This window comes from Danio aesculapii, chromosome 14 (genome assembly GCF_903798145.1).
Source record: "Danio aesculapii chromosome 14, fDanAes4.1, whole genome shotgun sequence".
NCBI classification, from domain to species: domain Eukaryota; kingdom Metazoa; phylum Chordata; class Actinopteri; order Cypriniformes; family Danionidae; genus Danio; species Danio aesculapii.
The window spans coordinates 17526399-17548615 of record NC_079448.1 but is presented as its reverse complement, the minus strand read 5'-3'; the positions used below and the strand labels follow the sequence as shown (position 1 = coordinate 17548615).

Sequence of the window (22217 nt, the reverse complement as noted above, 5' to 3'; positions counted from 1 at the left end):
TGTTTGCATATATATATATATATATATATATATATATATTATATAGTATATATATATATGTCACCACAGCAGAATGAACCACCAACTTATCCAGCATATGTTTTACACAGCGGATGCCCTTCCAGCCACAACCATCTTGGGAAACTTCCTACACCACTCATTTACCACACATACACTACAGACAATTTAGCTTACCCAATTCACCGGTACCACGTCTTTGTACTTGTAGGGGAAACCAGAGCACCCAGAGGAAACCCACACAAACATGGGGAGAAACATGCAAACTCCACACCGAAATGCCAAGTGACCCAGCCGAGGCTCAAACCAGCGATCTTCTTGGGAATTTAGAGTTGAAGTCAGAATTATTAGCCCCCCTGTTTATTTTTTCCCTAATTTCTGTTTAATGGAGAGAAGATTTTTCAACACATTACTAAACATAATAGTTTTAATAACTCATTTCTAATAACTGATTTATTTTATCTTTGCATGATAACAGTAAATAATATTTTACTAAATATTTTCAAGACACTTTTATACAGCTTAAAGTGACATTTAAAGGCTTAATTAGGTTAATTAAGTTAACTAGGCAGGTTAGGGTAATTAAGCAAGTTATTGTATAACGATGGTCTGTTCTGTAGATTATCGAAAAAATATATAGCTTAAAGGGGCTAATAATTTTGACCTTAAAATTTTTTTTTTTTAATTAAAGCTGCTTTTATTCTAGCTGAAATAAAGCAAAGACTTTCTCCAGAAGAAAAAGTATTATCAGACATACGGTGAAATTTCCTTGCTCTGTTAAACATCATTTGGTGTTATGGAAGCAGACGGACAAACAAGGTGAGTAAATGGTGAACGATGTTTATTATAACAGCGGAGCAACAGAAGTATAACAATGGGAAAGTGAATGAAGTTCGGGTTGATCGAAAAGTCCTTCTCTGGAGCAGGATGGATGACAGACTCTGAGGAAGACCGAATGCACACACCAGATGGCTTGCGGGGAAGACAGACTGACGAAACACACAACTCGGACAGGACACTGGGAACGCTGGACAAACTGGAAGTAAACAGAGAACAGGTAAGTGTCAAATGACGAGTTTAGATGATAGTGAATACCAGGAGGGTACTCTCTATGAGTCCACTTCGTAGAAACGAGCCCGGACAATGAGTGGTGTGAGGTGTGTGCTTTTGTAGTGTGCTAGAGTGATAGGGTGTAGCAGTGCATGATTAAAACTCAGGTGATGATGCTCGCTGTGTGATATTGGTGGAAGAGCCTGGCCAAACCGTGACATTACCCCCCTCCCCAGGGCCCGCTCCTGAGGGCCTAAACCTCCGGCGCTGTGATGGTCTACCTCGTCCACGAGGTGCTGGGAACTCAGGGTGATTGGAGTGGAACTCCTCCATAAGTGCGGGATCTAAACTGTCGGATCTGGGGACCCACGACCTCTCCTCTGGTCCATATCCCTCCCAGTCAACGAGGTATTGTAGTTGACCACCACGATGCCGGGACCGTAGAATGTCCTTGACTGTATAAACAGAACCCTCTTCCAACATCAGTGGGGGAGGGGGGTTCCTCTTCGTGGCCAGGCTCTGTGGAGGGAATCAGAGGGTCATGATAGGGTTTAAGGAGTGACACGTGGAATGTGGGTTGGATTCTGTACTGAGGTGGTAGTTGTAATTTGTAGGTGACGGGGTTGACCTGTTCCAGGATGGTAAAGGGACCAACAAATCTGGGACTAAGTTTTTTGGAGGGCAGGCGTAAGCGGATGTCCCTGGTGGAGAGCCAAACCTTCTGTCCGGGATTGTAGACGGGCCCTGTAATCCTCCTCCTGTCTGACACTTCCTTAGCTCTACGAACTGCCCTTTGGTTTGAGGGTGATATCCAGACGAGAGGCTGACGGTCACACCTAGGAGTTTGAAGAAGGCTTTCCATAGTCTGGAAATAAATTGGGGACCTCGGTCCGAGACTATATCTTCTGGTAGACCATGGTTCGAAAAGACGTCGAAAGACATGGTTAAAAAGATTTTCTGCTGTTCTAGGGCCGTGGGAAGACCTTTCAGGGGTATCAGACGACAGAATTTTGAGAATCAATCTACTATGACCAGAATGCAGGTATTATCATCGGAGAAGGGAAGGTCCGTCATGAAGTCTACTCCTAGGTGTGACCAGAGACGGTTGGGGATGGGCAAGGGATGGAGTTTTCCTGCTGGTAGATGTTAAGGACTCTTCGATATGGTACATTCTATGCAGCCTTGTACATACCTCCTCACATCCCTTGCCATGTCCGGCCACCAATAGAGTTGGGATAGCAGCGAAAGGGTGTTGTTGGCCCCGGGATGTCCAGTGCCCAGAGATGTGACAAGAATGTATGAGATCTACCCATTGATTTTCAAGGACGAAAATAAATAAATAAAAATAAAAAAAAATTTAAAAAGCCGATTAGGGGGACAGCCCGGCGGAGGTATGGGGTCAGGAGTGGCGATGGCTGGAGGAGCAGACCATTGGATGGGGCAGATATCAATGTGTTCTGGAAGGATTTTGGCTGGGGTTTCAATGGTTTGTTGCTGATCGTGAATTCTGGAAAGTGCATCTGCTCGAATATTTTTTGATCCTGGTTGATAGGATATAGAGAAATGAAATCCACAAAAGAACAATGACCAGTGGGCCTGACGAGGACAGAGTCTTTTAGCATCTTTGAGATATTGCAAGTTTTTATGATCTGTGATCACCTGGAAGGGATGTTTGGCCCCCTCCAACCAGTGTCGCCACTCCTACAGAGCGAGCTTGATGGCGAGAAGTTCTCGGTTCCTGATGTCATAATTCCTTTCCGCCGGGCTAAGCTTCCGGGAGAAATAGGCACATGGATGGAGTAACTTGGGAGTACCGTGGGACTGTGACAGGATGGCTCCCACTCCAGTGGTTGATGCATCCACTTCAACCACAAAAGGCAAGTTAGGATCTGGGTGAGTCAGGAGTGGAGCTTGAGTGAAGGATTCTTTGAGGCTTTGAAAGGCTGCGGCGGCTTCGGGAGGCCAGGATAATGTTTTGGGTTTATTCTTGAGGAGGTTTGTGAGAGGAGCGGTGATGAGACTGTAATTGTGGATGAAACGTTGATAGAAATTTGCAAACCCTAGGAATCGTTGAAGTTCATTTATGGTCTTGGGTTCTGGCCAGGAGATAACTGAAGTGACCTTCCCGTCGTCCATACGAACCCCTTTTTGATCGATGATGTATCCCAGAAACTAAACAGATGGTAAGTGGAATGAGCATTTTTCAGCTTTGCGGTGTAATTGGTGGTTCCTGAGGGTTTGCAGGACCTCCGCAACGTGGTGGCGATGTTCGGCCTCACTCCGGGAGTAAATCAGGATATCATCTATGTAGACAATGACGAGGAGATGGAGGAACTCCCGGAGGACTTCATGGATGAAATTTTGGAATACGGAGGGGGCGTTGACCAGACCATAGGGCATGACCAGATACTCATAGTGTCCAGCAGGGGTCACGAACGCCATCTTCCATTCGTCCCCCTCACGTATTCTCTTTAGGTTGTATGCGCTGTGGAGGTCCAACTTGGTGAAGATCTTGGCGGATCGAAGTTGTTCTAGGGCCACAGGGCAGGAGAGAAAGGGGATACCTGAACTTGAGTGTTCCTTGGTTGAGCGTCCTATAATCGATGCATTGCCGCAACCCTCCGTCCTTCTTAGCCATGAAGGAAAACTTGATGCAGTAGGTGAAGTGGAAGGGCGGATATACCCCTGACTCAGAGCCTGCTGAATGTACTCCTCCATGGCCTTAGTCCCAGGAAGGGACAACGGGTAGATCCTACCTCTGGGCATTGGAGCATCAGGAATCAGGTCTATGGCGCAGTCCCATGGCCGATGTGGAGGTAGCTGGGAAGCTCTCTTGGGGCAAAACATGTCATCGTATGAAGAGTAGATTTCAGGAATCTGGATGGATCGTTTCTCGACGGGGCTTTCGTCTAATGTGACGTAGACGGTTAGGGGTCTATGAATCTGCAAGGGTAGGTCGGGAAAACAGCTTGACACACATTCTTCACCCCATTTCTTGATCTCTCCTGTACCCCAAGAGAGGATGGGATCGTGCTTCACCAGCCACGGGCGCCCTAGAATGATGTCCATGGAGGCACCCTCCAGAACCAGGAATTGAATCTCCTCTTTATGAAGCAATCCTACTTGGAGATTGATGGGTTCACATTTACGATGGATACGTGCCTGGGAATTGATATAGTTGGTTATAGGTTGAATCTGGTAGATGTGCGTCGAGGCTTTGGTGCAGAGCTGGAGGTGGCGACAGAGGGCGTATGAGATGAAATTTCCAGCAGACCCGGAGTCGATAAGGGCCGTGACTGAAACAGCGAAAAAGTGGGTAGTTAATTGAACATTGGTGGTGAGAGGGTGCATTTTTTCAATGGTAGAACTGAACACTGACCAAGGAGCATATGAGACGAATGGGACAGTCCAGCCTCGCATGTCCTTCGGCACCACAGTACATACACAGACCCTGGGTCAGCCTCCTCTGTCGCTCAGTGATCGTGAGTCTACCAGATTCAATAATCATGGGTTCTGGTTCTGGAGGGGCTACTGGCTCTGACGGACAGAGGAGTGCTTGAGGTACTGGTGCAAGATCATGCTGGTAGACCTTCAAACGATCAGAACATCGAAGAGATTGTTGGATAAATTTTTCCAAACCCATAGTATCGTCGAGGGCTGCTAGCTGTAGTCGAAGGTTGGGCTCCAATCCGAGCCGGTAAGTAGTGAGGAGAGATCGCTCATTCCATCCGCTAGCAGCAGCCAGAGTACGGAACCGGAGGGCATAGTCCTGTGTGGACATGGCTCCTTGTTTGAGGTGGTATAATTGTTTTCCAGCTGCTACTTCTCCATCCTCACGACCAAAGACCTCCTTGAAATATTTAGTGAATGTATGAATGGAATTCGGAGAGCAGATCCAGAGAGAAGGGAGATAATGAAAGCAATCTTCGACCGATCTGTGGGATATAAATCAGGTTGCATAGTGAATACAAGAGAACATTGTAATAGAAATCCATTGCACTCCTCCGCCCTGCCAGAGTAGGGCGCTGGTCGAGCCATGGAACTGGATGTGTGGGTGGACGGCAAAGAAGTGCTCGGTGCTGGTGGTGCTTCGGGAAGTGGTTCAGATGGTAGTAGAACTCTCTTCAGCGAGTCCACCAACTCCTGAATGGGATCGGGAGTGCTCATGCTGTTAACTGTATCAGGTCCGGGCTTCTGTTATGGAAGCTGACGGACAAGGTGAGTAAATGGTGAACGATGTTTATTATAACAGCGGAGCAACAGAAGGATAACAATGGGAAAGTGAATGAAGTTCGGGTTGATTGAATAGTCCTTCTCTGGAGCAGGATGGATGACAGACTCTGAGGAAGACCGAATGCACACACCATATGGCTTGCGGGGAAGACAGACTGACGAAACCCACAACTCGGACAGGACACTGGAAACGCTGGACAAACTGGAAGTAAACAGAGAACAGGTAAGTGTCAATTGACGAGTTTAGATGATAGTGAATACCAGGAGGGTACTCTCTATGAGTCCGCTTCATATAAATGAGCCCGGACAATGAGTGGTGTGAGGTGTGTGCTTTTGTAGTGTGCTAGAGTGATAGGGTGCAGCTGTGCATGATTAAAACTCAGGTGATGATGCTCGCTGTGTGATATTGGTGGATAAGCCTGGCCAATCCATGACATTTGGGAAAGATTTAAAAAAAAAAAAAAAAATTCAAAAGAGGGCTAATAATTCTGACTTCAACTGTTTATATATATATATATATATATATATATATATATATGTATATATATATATATATATATATATATATATATATATATATATATATATATATGTATGATCATTTAAATTGAACAAACCACAAAAGAAAACAAACAGTGACAATTAAAGAAAGTAAACTAAACACATAATAACTAAGCTTATAAACTGACTGAAAAAAAATTCACGGTCACTAACTAGAGCTACATATGACATATGAGCTACAAAAACACAAAGAGTAGAATGTTTCAAATGTGTCTAAAAATATCTATATGAATGTAATATGTATGTCATGTGACGTCATGCTCTTCACTTCCCTCTGGGCTGCTGAAGCACAGCAGTTAGGATGTTCAGTTAGTACAGTTGAAGTCAAAATTATTAGCCCCTCTTAATTATTAGCCCCCTTGTTTATTTTTTTCCTGAATTTCTGTTTAACAGAGAGATTTTTTTCAACACATTTCTAAAGATAATAGTTTTAATAACTTATTTCTAATAACTGATTTATTTTATCTTTACCATGATGACAGTAAATAATATTTTACTAGATATTTTTCAAGACACTTTTATACAGCTTAAAGTGACATTTAATGGCTTAACTAGGTGTATTAGGTTAACTAGGCAGGTTAGGGTTATTAGGCAAGTTATTTTATAATGATAGTTTGTTCTGTAGACTATCGGGGAAAATTTGGTTAAAAGGGATAATAATTTTGACCTTAAAATGGTTCATAAAAAATGTAAAACTGCTTTTATTTTAGCCAAAATAAGACAAATACGACTTTTTCCAGAAGCAAAAATATCATCAGACATACTGTGAAAATTTCCTTGCTCTGTTAAACATCATTTGGGAAATATTTAAAAAAGAAAAAAATCAAAGGGAGGGTAATAATTCTGACTTCAACTGTATGTCAGTAATAAACATGAACCACAGAAAAAGTACATTGTGTCACAAAAACAAACAAGGAACAGTAAATAGAGTCGAAGTCTCCACAAATCTGGTGCTTCCCATCACTGGAGTTTAAAATAATCTGCCATTTAAATTTGCTAATAAATATTAATTGTTGTAAATGGCATTTTGGTGGGGAAAATGTATGGTTACTATGGAACAAGTAAAAATAAACAATAACCCCCATGACCTTTCACTCATGTGTTAACAATGAGAAATTGTGGGTTGGTTTTTATCAGCACTTATTTTAGCCATCTTTCAGAAAGCCCACAGAGAACAGATGATGCTGAAGTGGAATTTCCCCTCTGTATACCAGTAAATCACTTCCTTATTTTGTTTCTCTAGTTTAGTAACACAAAACACTTTCAGCTCAAAGACATAAAATAAGTCTTTTAAATAATTACTCACAGTATCGCTAGACTAAATGAGTTGTTCCCATTGAGTTATTCATTTGCAACAATCATAAAGTTTGGATATGATGGGTTGACTACTGTGACATTCTGAGCATTACTTCCTGCTCTGTGAACTTGCATGTCAATGAAGGGGTTTATAGTCGAACTTCCCCTCCAGTGAAAAAACATCACACTATCATGTTGCCTTTGGGCTGTGAATGTTACATCATTTTGATTCAGGAGTATAAGACAACGGGTGGATTGAACAACAGATTTTAATCAGTTGAATTCAGATTTGTCATGGAAGAAAGTTCACAGACTTCACTGTCAGAAGAGGATCATTCAAGCAAACAGCATTCTTTACCTGAGGAAGAAAACGAGCATCAGTTTAAGTGGGTATCAGTTTAATATTGTTCAACCTCTAAACTTGCTGCTTAAGTTAACTTCAAGAGCCACCCTTAGGCATTATACAGTGTAGTGTGTATGTAAATGGGATATTAATTAGTTTCATATTTTTTTAGAAAACTGCAAACAGGAAGTGTGCTTATTGTAATTTTTTTCCTATAATACATTCTTCCTAACACATGGTTCCAGGTATTTAACACATTTTCTGTTATGAAAAATGTATAAAGAATAAAATGATTCATATTTGAACATGATTTTTTTTTTCTTTTTCAAATATTTCCTAAATAATCTTTTATAGAACAAGGAATTTTTCACAGTATTTCTTATAATCTTATGGAGAAAGTCTCATTTGTTTTATTTCGTTTAGAATAAAAGCAGTTTTTTTTTTAACCATTTTGAAGTCAACATTATTAGCTCCCTTAAGCAATATTTTTTTGATTGTCTACAGAACATAATACAATGACTTGCCTAGTTACCATAACTTGCCTAATTAACCCAGTTAAGACTTTCAGTTGCACTTCAGGCTGAATAGTATCTTGAAAAATATTCAGTAAATTGTTATGTTCCGTCATCATGGCAAATATAAAATAAATCAGTTATTATAAAATATTAGTTATTAAAACTATTATGTTTAGAAATGTGTTGGGAAAAAAAAATCTTCATTTCGTTGAACAGAAATTCAGAGAAAAAATATAGGCAAATAATTCAGGGGGGCTAACTATTCTGATGTCAACTGTTCATTGTAAACCAACCACGAGAATTTACTTTAATAGTGTTAAAGTAAATATACAGTTGAAGTCAGAATTATTATAATTTTTGTTTCTTTTTTCTATATTTCCCAAATGATGTTTAACAGAGCAAGGACATTTTCACAGTTTGTATGTTATTAAAAATAAATTTATTAAAAACCTGTTTAAGGTAAAAATTATTAGCCCCATTAAGCCTTTTTTCCGATTTTTTTCTACGGAACAAACCATCGTTATACAATAACTTGCCTAATTACCCTAACCTGCCTAGTTAACCTAATTAATCTAATTAAGCCTTTAAATGTCACTTCCAACTGTCTTGAAAAATGTCTAGTAAAATATTATTTACTGTCATCATGGCAAGGATAAAATAAACCAGTTATTAGAAATGAGTTATTAAAACTGTTATGTTTAGAAATGTGTTTAAAAATATTTTCTCCATTTAACAGAATTTGGGGGAAAAATAAACAGGGAGGCTAATAACTCTGACTTCAACTGTATATGTTTTGTAGTACAGTTGATAATTATAACATATACAATGATGACATTTCCATTAACCGTGGTATTAATATGATGCTATATTTTATTTGTTAGTGTATTTAAAATCCATTTTCTGAGAAAACATGATTATTTGTTACTCTATAATCATACATACAGTGTATTTTTCAACATCTATGTGACAGTTGAAACGAGTTAATACAGCTTTACCAGGCCCGTAGCTAGCCTGGTAAAAGTGATGGTTCTTTTTTCTCAAATTTGTAGATCTTTTTACATTTTGGATTTAATTATGAGGTTTAAATACTACATTTTAGTGTTTTTAAGCACTATTTTTAGCTGGATTAGCTTGTCGGATGGTCATTATAAACACTTTTTAATGTACCAAAATATTTCCTAAAGCTTAAGAATAAAGAAATATGAACAAATACTTATTATTAAAATACAAATTTATTATATCATGTATCATTAGACAAAAAAGGAATCTATTAAAGTTTTAAATTAAAAACTGTAGCCTATTGTCATTTATTAGGCAAATAACCAACTAGCCAGCACACTCAACTTTCCTCAGTCACAATTTGGCTCTTTGAATAATAAAACATTTAAACATAATAATAAAAGAGCTTCATGATTTTTCTAACCTCTCTTGTGAAAAAGTACATTTGATTGAAAATTCATGGATAAAATCAATAGCCAAATTAGTATTCAAATTCATTTTAATATGGTTAAAATGCGCTTCACACCTTTTTATGTTATTTTTTGTTTTAAGAGTATAAGATTCAAGATTTAGAAAAAAAATAATGTAAAATGTTTTCTCTATTTAAAAACAATACAGTAGTGAAAGATGACTTTACTTAGGCTACATCCGATTATGTTTTCTTCCAAAGCTGGATGTTGGACTCATAAAAAATAATAGTTTTCATTGAACAAAACTTATTAGCTGAAGGCACACTGATGTGACAGTTAACTGAGAATTCAGCTTATTTGAATTAATAAAATTGTTATTTTCACAATTTATGATGATATGATATGATATCCTCAAATATGACAATTCTGATATGGTTATTTAAAAATTTAAATGCTGCACATTGAATGATTTTGAGTTAAAAGAACTGATGCCAAACACATAAAAAGTCAAAAACATTAATTTCTGCTGTAAAAACACACCCAGCTCAAATTTTCCAAACTCATTTTCATTTTCTTTTTACTGACACAGGGGATTCTGTTTTTTTAGTTCATATCTTTTCACAGTTTAGCATGAGTCATTAGTCATGAGGATGTAACAAATATTTGGATATATTTGCAACACATCCCTGACGTTATTTAAGCTGTTTCAGATTTTCTGAGTCTATCTATTAATTACTCCATTTCCACTGTGATCCTAGCTTCTCAATTGACAAAAATATTTACATTGTGGCCTAATTATATATTTTTTACTATAATAGATAGTATTTAATATGACATTTTTAGCCTTAGTACACATTGTAATTAACATAGTCATGAATTGTATGGACTGTATTACCAATTGTAATTAACCATACAATAATTAATTTAGTGCTGTATAGACCAAGTCATCTATTACTCTTAGAAGGACACCTTCACTAGAATAACAAAAACTTACAAAAGGCTAATTGAAAAAATATACATCTACCAGCATTGCCAACATCTCCAAAAAACGTACTTATACTGTATGTGTAATTTACTGCAGATTTCAGGTTTTCCCGTGAGACAAACACCACAGGTTAATGGTGACTCTGGAAGATAAATTTAAGTTGGTCAAATTCTGATCAAATTCTGGGTCATAGCACTATTTTATGATAATCTGTTTCTATATTAATGGTTCATTCCACCGTGGTAACCCCTGATAAATAAAGGGACTGAGCTGAAGGAAAATGAACGAATCAATGTTTCTATATTTTAATTGCTCATGCACTGAGTTCTTGCATAAGCCAGCCAGCACATGCCTCTCAGCACAATGTTGATTGACATAATTGCCCTAATGTAGGATTTATTTTCTGTGAATGCTGATTTAGAATGTTGCAAGTTATTGATAAATTTGAATGAGTTTATTTAAAGGTCAATGTTTTCTAAAGGATTAATAATTTGCTGTAGCACTGCTCCGACAAACAAGCCTGTTGGATATAAATGCAATTATCAGTAAACACTTCCATGTATTTTTCTTAAACAATATCATGCTTATCACCTCAAAGCAGTTTTACCAGTGTATGGTTTGTACTGGAAACTAATATTTTTTTTAATGACAAAAATATTTTTTTAACTACAAGTGTAGAGGAAACCTATATTATGCATGAGTACAACTGGCATAATAACTTGTAAATCAATAGTAATGTGAAGACCATTGATTTAAACAGACGTTGTGGGCTAAGTGGAAAAACAGGGCCTTTCTCATGTTTATTTTTTTTTAAATAAGCAAAATTGTAAATATATTAACACAACTCTGACTTAGAAGTTTATTTGAATTCCTTCACACTCCCTCGATTGACACATATTGTTTCAATTAAAAAATAAGTCAACAAAACAATCAGTAGTCGCATAGAGACCAGAGTTTTTATTCATTCATTTTTGTCAGAACAGAAAAACAAACAAGAACAGGCAACAATAAACAAAACTAAGCCAGAATGTGCATTTTTTGATGCCATAAGACATAATTTTTTTATGTCATTACTGGTTTCTAAAGCTGCACATGACAAGCAACAGACTCATTTAAAAAACATTTATATTCATAAGCGAGTAATAAAAAAAATTTTTAATGCTGTCTCCACATTTCCTCCAAAATTTTTATTCTATTTTATTCCCTCTTTTATGTGAATGTGAATTTCTAGTATTGATTCATTCATTTAAACCATGATGAACGCACTGAGAATAAAGGCTCTTGCTTTTGCAATTCTTTTTTATTTTTGGAAACCCTGAGAATCAGCTCCTCTCCCATGGCGCACAACAAAACTGAAAATTCTGTACGACTACCACTGTCGGGCATATTCCGACAGTCATATCATGTGCAGTTGAACTAAAAACTGGGGACATTTTGTGGTGGTATACTTTAGTCATGTTGTTTCATCTGTAATGCCTTGTGTCAAGAGTAATTACTTTAACATCTGATTTGCATAGCAATGTGGCAATTCTGACAATATTCATTTTACAGTAAAGTGTCATTTCTCCATCTTGTTAGCCTGTTTGCCCGTGATATATTGCTAAACTAGCCCATGAGTCTTAAATGTTAACAACAGAAATTCATTTTATTTGTCTATTGGATAATTAACTGTAAATTTGAGGCCCAGCCAAGTCACCGCTACAAGACAAACACAACTAGAATAGCTTCACTTATGCTGCACTGCCTTTCTGTAGTGTGCTGATCCATGTCTGTTAAACTGTTACACTTTTTAAAGGTTCCTTTGTCTATGTATGCTCAAATCTAGTTGAGACCCTACAAAAACAAATATGTGTGTTTTGTCTATAGGCAGGTGGAGGACGTGGCACATGATGAGGTCATTTTCTCTGGGGAGCAGTTCACCCTCATCACAGAGAGCATGTCAATTACCTCCTCTGATGAGGAAAAGCTTCAGCTCCTCAACAAAAACACTGAACTTCGTAGACTCAATAAAGAGGTAGAATAAAAGCCATTTTTTCAAACTCAAAGTGCTTCTGATTTATAATCAGTACTAGGTATAATACTTATAGATTGTAGTCTTTAATTATCCGCAGCATAAAACATATGCCATATGTTTATTTTGCTGTGGCAGCACCTGATAAATCAAGGAGTACGACGAAGGATAGTAAGTAAGTGTAATCTGAAATGGATTTCATTCATTAATTTATAAATAAATGAATGAAATCTGATCTGCCAGAGATGTCCAGATCAGACAGCTCTCCTGGAAAGTCAGTCAGTGGCCATTTTTAGAACTCAGGTGGTGGTGTCCATTCTTGTGACTCAATCAGCAGAAGCTATTCTTTGGGCCCAAGCAGTCGTGACATACATTTTTGGGACTCAGGTGGTCATTCTTGTAACCCAGTAATGTACATGTACCTTATAGTAAGTATTATATACAGTTAGGTCCATAAATATTGGGACATCGACACAATTATAACATTTTTGGCTCTGTACACCAACACAATGGATTTGAAATGAAACGAACAAGATGTGCTTTAACTGCAGACTTTCGGCTTTAAGCTACGGTCACACCAGCGTTTGTGTGTGCGAAATTCTGTCGTACTGCGCTGCGAAAAGGGGCGGGATCAAACAAGCTTATTAGACATTTAAAATAGCCAGCGATTGCTCCATGTTTTACATTTTTGCCCAGAGAGGTCCTGTTTTGATCCTCAATTGCTCTCACGCAGTCAAGTGATGCGATTTAGCAGGTTAGAGTTCACCAAGCTTGAACTTTGCACCGCACCAACTTGCGAAACTTAACGCATGACCCCGCGTTTCCGGTCTGATGCATTCGCGTGCGTATGAATGGAAGTCTATGGAAGGAAAAGTCAAGTGTGACCGCACCTTCAATTTGAAGGTATATACATCCAAAGCAGGTGAATGCTGTAGGAATTACAACAGTTTGCGTATGTGCCTCCAACTTGTTAAGGGTCAAAATTAGACAATTGGCCTCTAAGCTGTTCCACCGCCAGGTGTGTGTTGTTCCCTCATTATCCCAATTACAACAAGCAGATAAAAGGTCCAGAGTTCATTTCATGTGTGCTATTTGCATTTGGAATCTGTTATTGTCAATTCTCAAGATGAGATCCAAAGAGCTGTCGCTCTCAGTAAAGCAAGCCATTATTAGGCTGAATAAACAAAACAAACCCATCAGAGAGATAGTAAAAACATTAGGAGTGGCCAAAACAACTATTTGGAACATTCTTAAAAAGAAAGAGTCCACCAGTGAGCTTAGCAGCACCAAAAGACCCGGAAGACCACAGAAACAACTGTGGTGGATGACCAAAGAATTCTTTCCCTGGTGAAGAAAACACCCTTCACAACAGTTGGCCAGATCAAGAACACTCTCCAGGAGGTAGGTGTATGTGTGTCAAAGTCAACAATCAAGAGAAAACTTCACCAGAGTGAATACAGAGGGTTCACCACAAGATGTAAACCATTGATGAGCCTCAAAAACAGGAAGGCCAGATTAGACTTCTAAAAAAGCTTTCACATTGCTGGAACAACATCCTATGGACAGATTAGATTTCAACTTGTACCAGAGTGATGAGAAGTGTATGGAGAAGAAAGGGAACTGCTTACGATCCTAGGCAGTGAAGCATGGTGGTATTAGTGACATGGCGTGGGCATGTATGGCTGTCATTGGTACTGGTTCTCTTGTATTTATTGATAACGTGACACTGACAAAAGCAGCAGGATGAATTCTGAAGTGGTTCAGACAATATTTTCTGCTCATATTAAGCTTAATGCTTCAGAACTCATTGCTTCACAGTGCAGATGGAGAATGACCCAAAGCATACTGTAAAAGCAACCAAATAATTTTTGAAGGGAAAGAAGTGGAATCTCATGCAATGGCCAAGTCAATCACCTGACCTGAATCACATTGAGCATGCATTTAACTTGCTGTAGACAAAGCTGAAGGGAAAATGCACCAAGAACAAGCAGGAACTGAAGACAGTTGCTGTAGAGGCCTGGCAGAGCACCACCAGAAATGAAACCCAGCGTCTGAGGATGTCTACAGTGTGTGTATGTTCCATACTTCAGGCTGTAATTGACTGCAAAAAATTTGCAACCAAGTATTAAAAAGTATGATTTATGATTATTATTCTGTCCAATTATTTTGGTCCCTTAACAAGTGGGAGGCACATATGCAAACTGTTTTAATTTCTACAGCATTAATTTGATTTAGATGCACATACCCTCAAATTAAATCTGACAGTCTGCAGTTAAATCACATCTTGTTTGTTTCATTTCAAATCCATTGTGTTGGTGTATAGAGCCAAAAATGTTATAATTGTGTCGATGTCCCAATATTTATGGATCCAACTATATATATATATATATAATATATAAATGCACTTTACAATTCTGTGAGGGGGTGATGTAAGAATTTGTGAGGGAATTTAGCCAGGACTCTAAGACTACAACCCAATACCTTACAAAAAGTGGGATAAATCATAGGATATTTAATGATGACAGAGAGACAGACTCAGTTTAACCTCTCGCCCAAAAAATAGCACTCACTGCCATTTTAGCGTCCCCATTACTATACTGAGGCCCACACAAACCACAGGTTGATTACACCTCTCCTGGGCTCATTACTGTTTTGTGTGTAAGATTTTGCTGTGTTTGTGGAGATCAAATATCCATAAATTTACAGAAAGCAATCCACCCTGTATGGACAATGGATTAGTTAACGGGACAAAATGTGTAAATTGTGTGTAAATTGGGGTATGCATGTTCTTTGTTCACTGGAGGTTTAAAAGTTAGTGTACTCTCAATGCTGGGTTGTGGCTGCAAGGGTATCAGCCATATAAAAAAATATAACAGAGTAATTAGTGGTTCATTGTACTGTGATTAATCAGGGACTAAGCTGAAGGAAATTAAAGTGTTGGGTTAGGGTTCACCAAATACAATGATTTCAATGTAATTATAATACAAATCAAAAAGTCCCCAGACTTATATAAAACCTAGTGTGTGTGTGTGTGTGTGTGTGTGTGTGTGTGTGTGTGTGTGTGTGTGTGTGTGTGTGTGTGCGTGTGTGTGTGCGTGTGTGTGTGTGTGTGTGTGTCAGCTGATGAAACTGAACGAGGAGTGGGATCATATCTACCACAGCACAAGTGTGGGCCTCCAGCAGCGTGTGGTGGCCCTTGAGGAGGAAAGCACAGCCCTCAAACAGCTCAACAGTCGACTGCTGCTTAAAGTAGAACACGAGCAGGTACTGTATGTGGGCAGACACACACTCATGGCACATTAAGTGGGAGTTCAGCATCACTACGTCACTAGAAAATATTGTTATAGTTCTTATAAAAAATATGGTTATACAGTAGTCAAGATTTGAAGTGCATCTAAAATGTTTTTCAAAATTGTCTCAAGACATGAGAATGTTGTTTAATGGTTTTATAACAACTTTAATGAAAGATTTTGATCTACTTCAAATCCTGACTACTGCAAACCTCAAAATTCTTCATATCACCACATTATTAGCATTTCTGTTGAACCACTGTATAAGTTGTTAACATTTTGTGAAGCTATTTCTATATATTAAAAATTAATACATTTCATATCTAAATGAATGTTTCATAATACACTCTCAGAAATAAAGGTACAAGAGCTGTCACTGGGGTGGTATCTTTTCAAAAGATACAAATTTGTACCTAAAAGGTCCATATTAATACCTCAAGGGTACATATTAGTACCTTATAAGTAGAAAAGTGTTCCTCTTAAAATTTGTAGCTACTAATATATACCTTTGAGGTACCAATATGGACCCTTTAAGTACAAATGTGGACCATTTGAAAAGGTGCCACCCCAGTGACAGCTCGTGTACCTTTATATCTGAGAGTGTATAAATTCTAAATAAATGAATATAGTTCTACAAAAATGTAGGTTTTACTGACTAAAATGTTAAATGTTTGATGTTTGTTAGTTGTTTGTTTTGACTTTATTAATCCCAATGGGAAATTTACATCACAGCAGAGCTCACCATACAATAAAATAAAATATATTACATAAAAAAAAAATTGTATATTTGCTTCAAAACAGTGTGATTGTTAAATACAAATAAATATAAAAGATAATCATTTCTATAAGTAAATCAGATTTTGAGTTAGGGTTTAACAGATGTCGGGACTTGTCTCATTTAAAGCTGAAAACCTGGTGTCAGGTGCATAAACCCTGGTACTTTGAGTGATCAGAAAAGCAATATGTGTGATGAGTCATCTCTTGGCTGCTTTAATACATCAGGACCACATTTTATTTAAAGAAATCCAAAGGTCATAATAGGATGTTTGAAGTAATTAGTTCAGATGATGCGTGGTTAAGAGCCAGGAAAATTAGTCTTTTTTGTTAGCTGTTTTTATTTGACAAAAAGAAAGTTCAAAATAGCACCATTTTTTATTCATTTATAGATTATAAATGTCTTTAACTCACAAACATTTTGTGTTTTTAAAATAACGAACAAAGGATGAAAGGTAAATTAAAGTAAATACATGTTTAATGGTCACAGTTTCCACAAAAATAGTTTTGAACAGTAATAATATTAATAAAAGTTTGTTGTAAGCACCAGATCTTCATATTATAATGATTTCGGAAAAATAACGTGAATAAATTTAAATTTAAGCTTTATTTAAATGTAATAAAAATTATCAAAATAAATAAATTAATAAAAATTAAATTTATATATTATACAGATTAAATACACTAACCGGCCACTTTATTAGATACAGCTGTCTAACTGCTTGTTATAGCAAATTTCTAATCAGCCAATCACATGGCAGCAATTCAACGCATTTAGCCATGTAGACATGGTCAAGACAATCTGCTGCAGTTCAAACCGAGCATCAGAATGGAGAAAAAAGATGACTTTGAACGTGGCATGGTTGTTGGTGTCAGACGGGCTGGTCTGAGTATTTCAGAAACTGCTGATCTGCTGAGATTTTCACGTACAACCACCTCTAGTTATAATATCCAGTGAGGGGCAGTTCTGATGTCTTGTTGATGCCAGATGTCAGAGGAAAATGGCCAGACTGGTTCGAGCTGATAGAAAGGCAACAGTACCTCAAATAACCACTTGTAACAACTGAGGTATGCAGAAGAGCATCTCTGAACGCACAACATGTCGAACCTTGAGGCTAATGGGCTACAGCAGCAAAAGACTAGACCAGGTGCCACTATTGTCAGCTAAGAACAGGAAACAGTGGCTATGTTTTGAACGGGTTTACCAAATTTGGACATTAGAAGATTTGATGAGTCTCGATTTCCGTTGTGACATTTAGATGTTAGGGTCAGAATTTGACATCAACGTCATAGTGGAGGTGGTGTAATGGTGTGGGAGAAATTTTTTGGCACACTACCAATGGCTACTTCCAGCATGATAATGCAAAATAAAGCGCAAATCATCTGAGATTGGTTTTTGAACATGAAAATGAGTTCACTGTACTCAAATAGCCTCCACAGTTACACAAGATGTGGTAAAGTGTTTTGTTGGCTATAATGTAACACATTTTCATGGTATTTCATGTGACTTTTTTCAACACTATGATTTAGATACATATGGACATATTGACATCTGTGTGTTTGTTTTTGTAGAACAAGAGGGAATATTATGAACAAACACTGATGCAGGAACTGAAGAAGAATCAGCATCTCCAGGAATATATTCGATTGCTTGAGAGCCGACTACACCAAACAGATTTTCATCAATGGACTAGGGGAACAAAGGTAAGCTTTAAAAAAAAATCAGTCAGGCCAACTATTTATAGTTTGATATGTGAATATCCTTTACATGAACATGCTGACTTTTTTCTACATTGGAAGACTCCAGATATCAGTGGAACCTCAGACTCTCAGCTTCTCCAGCAATCTTCTAAGCCGTCACTGGACGTTCGATCTACTGTGTCTTCAGACACAAAATCAAGTCTCAAACTGGCTGGCACAAGAATGCAGATCAAGTCTGATTCCACGAAAGAAGTTCAAGATCTTAAAGAACAGCTGGAGGCACTTCGGTGTCAGGTTAATAAACAGCATCATAACATTAAATGAAATGACCAAGAGAGTTTTAAATAGGCATAATTTCCTATAATGACTGTTAGATATTACATTGTAGAAAATAAAGAAATACATAAATTCAAATTTAATATTTCAAATTTTATATTATATTATTACTCATATAATATAAAATTGTGAGAAAGCTTAAATTTAAAGAGAACATCTTAGTTTATTATATATATATATATATATATATATATATATATATATATATATATATATATATATATATATATATATATATATATATATATACAGTTGAAGTCAGAATTATTAGCCCCCCTGAATTATTAGCCCTGTTTATTTTTTTCCCCAATGTCTGTTTAACAGACAGATTTTTCCAGCACATTTCTAAACAAAAGTTTTAATAACTCATTTCTAATAACTGATTTATTTTATCTTTGCCATGATGACAGTAAATAATATTTTACTAGTTTTTTTTTCAAGACACTTTTATATAGCTTAAATTGTCATTTTAGGGTTAACTAATTAGATTAACTAGGCAGGTTAGGGTAATTAGGCAAGTTATTGTATAACGATGGTTTGGTCTGTAGATTATCGAAAAAATATATAGCTTAAAGGGGCTAACAATTTTGACCTTAAAATGGATTTTAAAAAATTAAAAACCTTTATTCTAACCGAAATAAAACAAATAAGACTTTCTCCAAAAGAAAAAAATAATATCAGACATACTGTGAAAATCTCCTTTCTCTGTTAAACATAATTTGGGAAATTAAAAAAAAAAAGAAATAAAAATTCGAAGGGGGGCTAATAATTCGGACTTCAACTGTATGTGTATATATATATATATATATATATATATATATATATATATCAATGCAGTTTGGTGTTGATATTTATATTCATATATGCTTGTAATGTAAATCAATGATACCTTAACAGATGACATATAACTAAAATGCATCCAAGTATTAATTGTCTCTTTTTTATTTATTAATTTAATTATGTACATCATATCAGTACTTATATTTTAATATGTATTTAGAATGAATGTGGGGATATTCCATTGAAAAGACAATTTCAATGAGCTGAATTATACCAAAGGCTCTGTTTACTTGTTTAAACTTATGAGCCATAAATTAAACATTAGGAATGTAGAAGCTTGACATTAATATATACTTTATTATGTGCATTTTACATATTTATTACAAAGAAATAAAACACAAAACTTTATGCTATGAAAAAACACTGATTGTTCATTTACTGATGTGCAGTGATTAATTGTCCTGTTTAGATGAAAAGTTTTTTCATTAAAACACAAATAATAAAATAGCATTTAAACAAACATTTAAAGTATGTATGTATTATAATACATTTTTTATTTATTTTGTGATAAAATGACTCAAACAGTTGCATTTCCTGTCATTTGCTTTTTACAGTTAACAACATGCAAGCAGTAGTTATATTACCAAACCTCATTTAAATTGAAAAATCTCAGTTGATTTTAACTATCTTCTTCCACAGACTAAAATCTATGAGGCTGATTATAAAACTGAGCAGAAGGACCATGAGCGTATGCTTCAGGAGAATAAGAGACTACGGCACAGAGAGGGAGAGATGCGGCAGCAGATGGTGCTATTGCAGGAGCAGGTGAGCACTGGACTGCATTCCATTTCAACCAACGAGATACACTGTCTGTTTTGGAGTTATACCACTGGGTGGCACACGTTACTAGATTATCCCTGTTCTGTCTGCTATGGACGTCTTCCACTGGGTGGCACAAGTTACAAAATTATCACAACACTGTCAGTTATTAACGTATTCCACTGGGTGGCACAAGTTACTAGCTAATAGCTATTTTCTGTTTGTAGAGTCCAAAAGTTTACTTAGTTAATGAGGAGGGAAAAATTCCAACTTGTTACAATAAGGAAATTATGTATTATATATCAAAATGAATCTGCTTTATCAAAAAGTTTGTGAGTCATTGTAATGTGTCAACAAAACCAGTAATATGTCTTTCAATTTATTAACTTTTTTTCGCTGAATTTATATAAACTTTTTTTTTTAAGATCAGTTTTGATATATTTATAGTTGGAAATGTACATGGAACATGATCTTTACTCAATATTAGAATATTAATTCAATAATTCATTAATTCAGGGGTTACCACAGCAGAATGAATCACCATTTTAGAATATTTATGACATAAAACTAAATGTCATAATTTTTATCAATACAATATATTTTTGGCTTTTGATTTTGGCTATTATCTGTATACCATAGGTTTTGTGGTCCTGGGTCACATATAGACAAAGAATCCAGTGGTTGTGATGTCAAAAGATTTACAAGCTTTACAAGAATGTTGATAATAACCTTGTATGGGTTTATTTGACTGACAATTTGATATGTGCCTATATTTAATTAAATTGTTCATTTGTTCACTAAAAATCATTGTTATTGTTAAACTATTTTAAGTTATGCCATTTAAAGGCATCTTATAAAGTGTTAATCAGATAGCTGTTGTGATTTAGATGAAATCTTCTTTGTTTTGTCAGCTAAAAGTGTACGAGGATGATTTTCAGAAAGAACGCTCAGACAAACGAATTCTTCAAAGGCTTCTGATGAAAAAAACTCCAGCAGAGAAAGATCCAGTTCTGGTGCATCGCTGCAACAATGAGCAGGACCGTCCCAGGACAGACAGGCGGAAACAAAGAGGAGAGCAGCGTGGTGGATATATTTGTCCAAATCACCGTGACCATCAAGGCAAGCTGGAGTTTCCCTGAATGGATTAAAACTTCATAATAAAAGAATGTAAACAAGCTAGATTCTGTCTTTTTAACTGCTTTATTTATTTAATGCATTTTCCTCATTTTTATTGTATTACTCTGTTTTTATACTTGAAAATGACTGACATGTGTATTGTGTATAGTCTTAATATGAATTGGTCTGAACCAGTTTATTGTCTGAAAGCATGAAACTCAAACAATTCTTGTCAGAGAGTAAATACTATAATCTTTGTAAGCTGGTATATCTTTTCCAGATAGTTGTTTTAAGAGATTACTAAGAGGAAGCACTTTTTTCTGCACCTTCAATTATAAGAACACAAATGCCCTTTGGAATGTTCTGTATTGAGCTCATTCTTAATGACTAACTGATTGCTTCCAGGATACTTGCTGTATTGTATTTACTCATTCATTAGAAATGTAGTTGTCCATTGGTGCACTTGTAAATGGCCTCTAAAATAATTCAAGTTATTTTTTTTTATTAGATAGAATTGTCTCTTAAAACGGTTTTAAAGCGTTTTGTTTTATTGAAATATACATCAGTATATAGATGTTTCTACTTTACTGTTTCTATTTTTTTCTATGTTTGGATGTAGTATTTTATATTTGTAAGTTCTTATCATCAATGGTAAATTGACTCAAAGTAAAAATTCTGTAATTGCTAACAGCTATACTGTATTTTGTCTCTTCAGAGTAGTAAAATATTAATAGACAAAGAATATTTATAAACAACTATTTCTGCCTTGGTGTTTTGCAACTGAATAAAAAAAAATGTGTCTAAAACTTAAATGTGACTGACGTTTCAGGGATATTATCACTGAAAATACAGCTATTCCCTTTGGAATAACTAAAATAAATAGGGAGGAAAGGGCAACATTTCCCAAACTTCATTTGATGCATCAAAATGACAAACTAAAATGAATAAAAACTATATATTTATTATGAGTGAATAAATAT

The 22217-nt window shown here is 36.3% G+C and overlaps 1 protein-coding gene across 1 annotated transcript; it reads left to right on the top strand.

The window, feature by feature from the left end:
* Positions 1 to 7352: 7352 nt before the first annotated feature.
* Positions 7353 to 21861, top strand: si:ch211-153b23.7 (uncharacterized). Its single transcript, XM_056472401.1, has 7 exons — positions 7353 to 7544; positions 12277 to 12424; positions 15542 to 15685; positions 18058 to 18189; positions 18286 to 18480; positions 20002 to 20127; positions 21033 to 21861. Exons 1-7 carry the CDS (start codon positions 7453 to 7455, stop codon positions 21258 to 21260), a joined length of 1065 nt encoding a protein of 354 aa, XP_056328376.1. The 5' UTR covers positions 7353 to 7452; the 3' UTR covers positions 21261 to 21861.
* Positions 21862 to 22217: the final 356 nt, after the last annotated feature.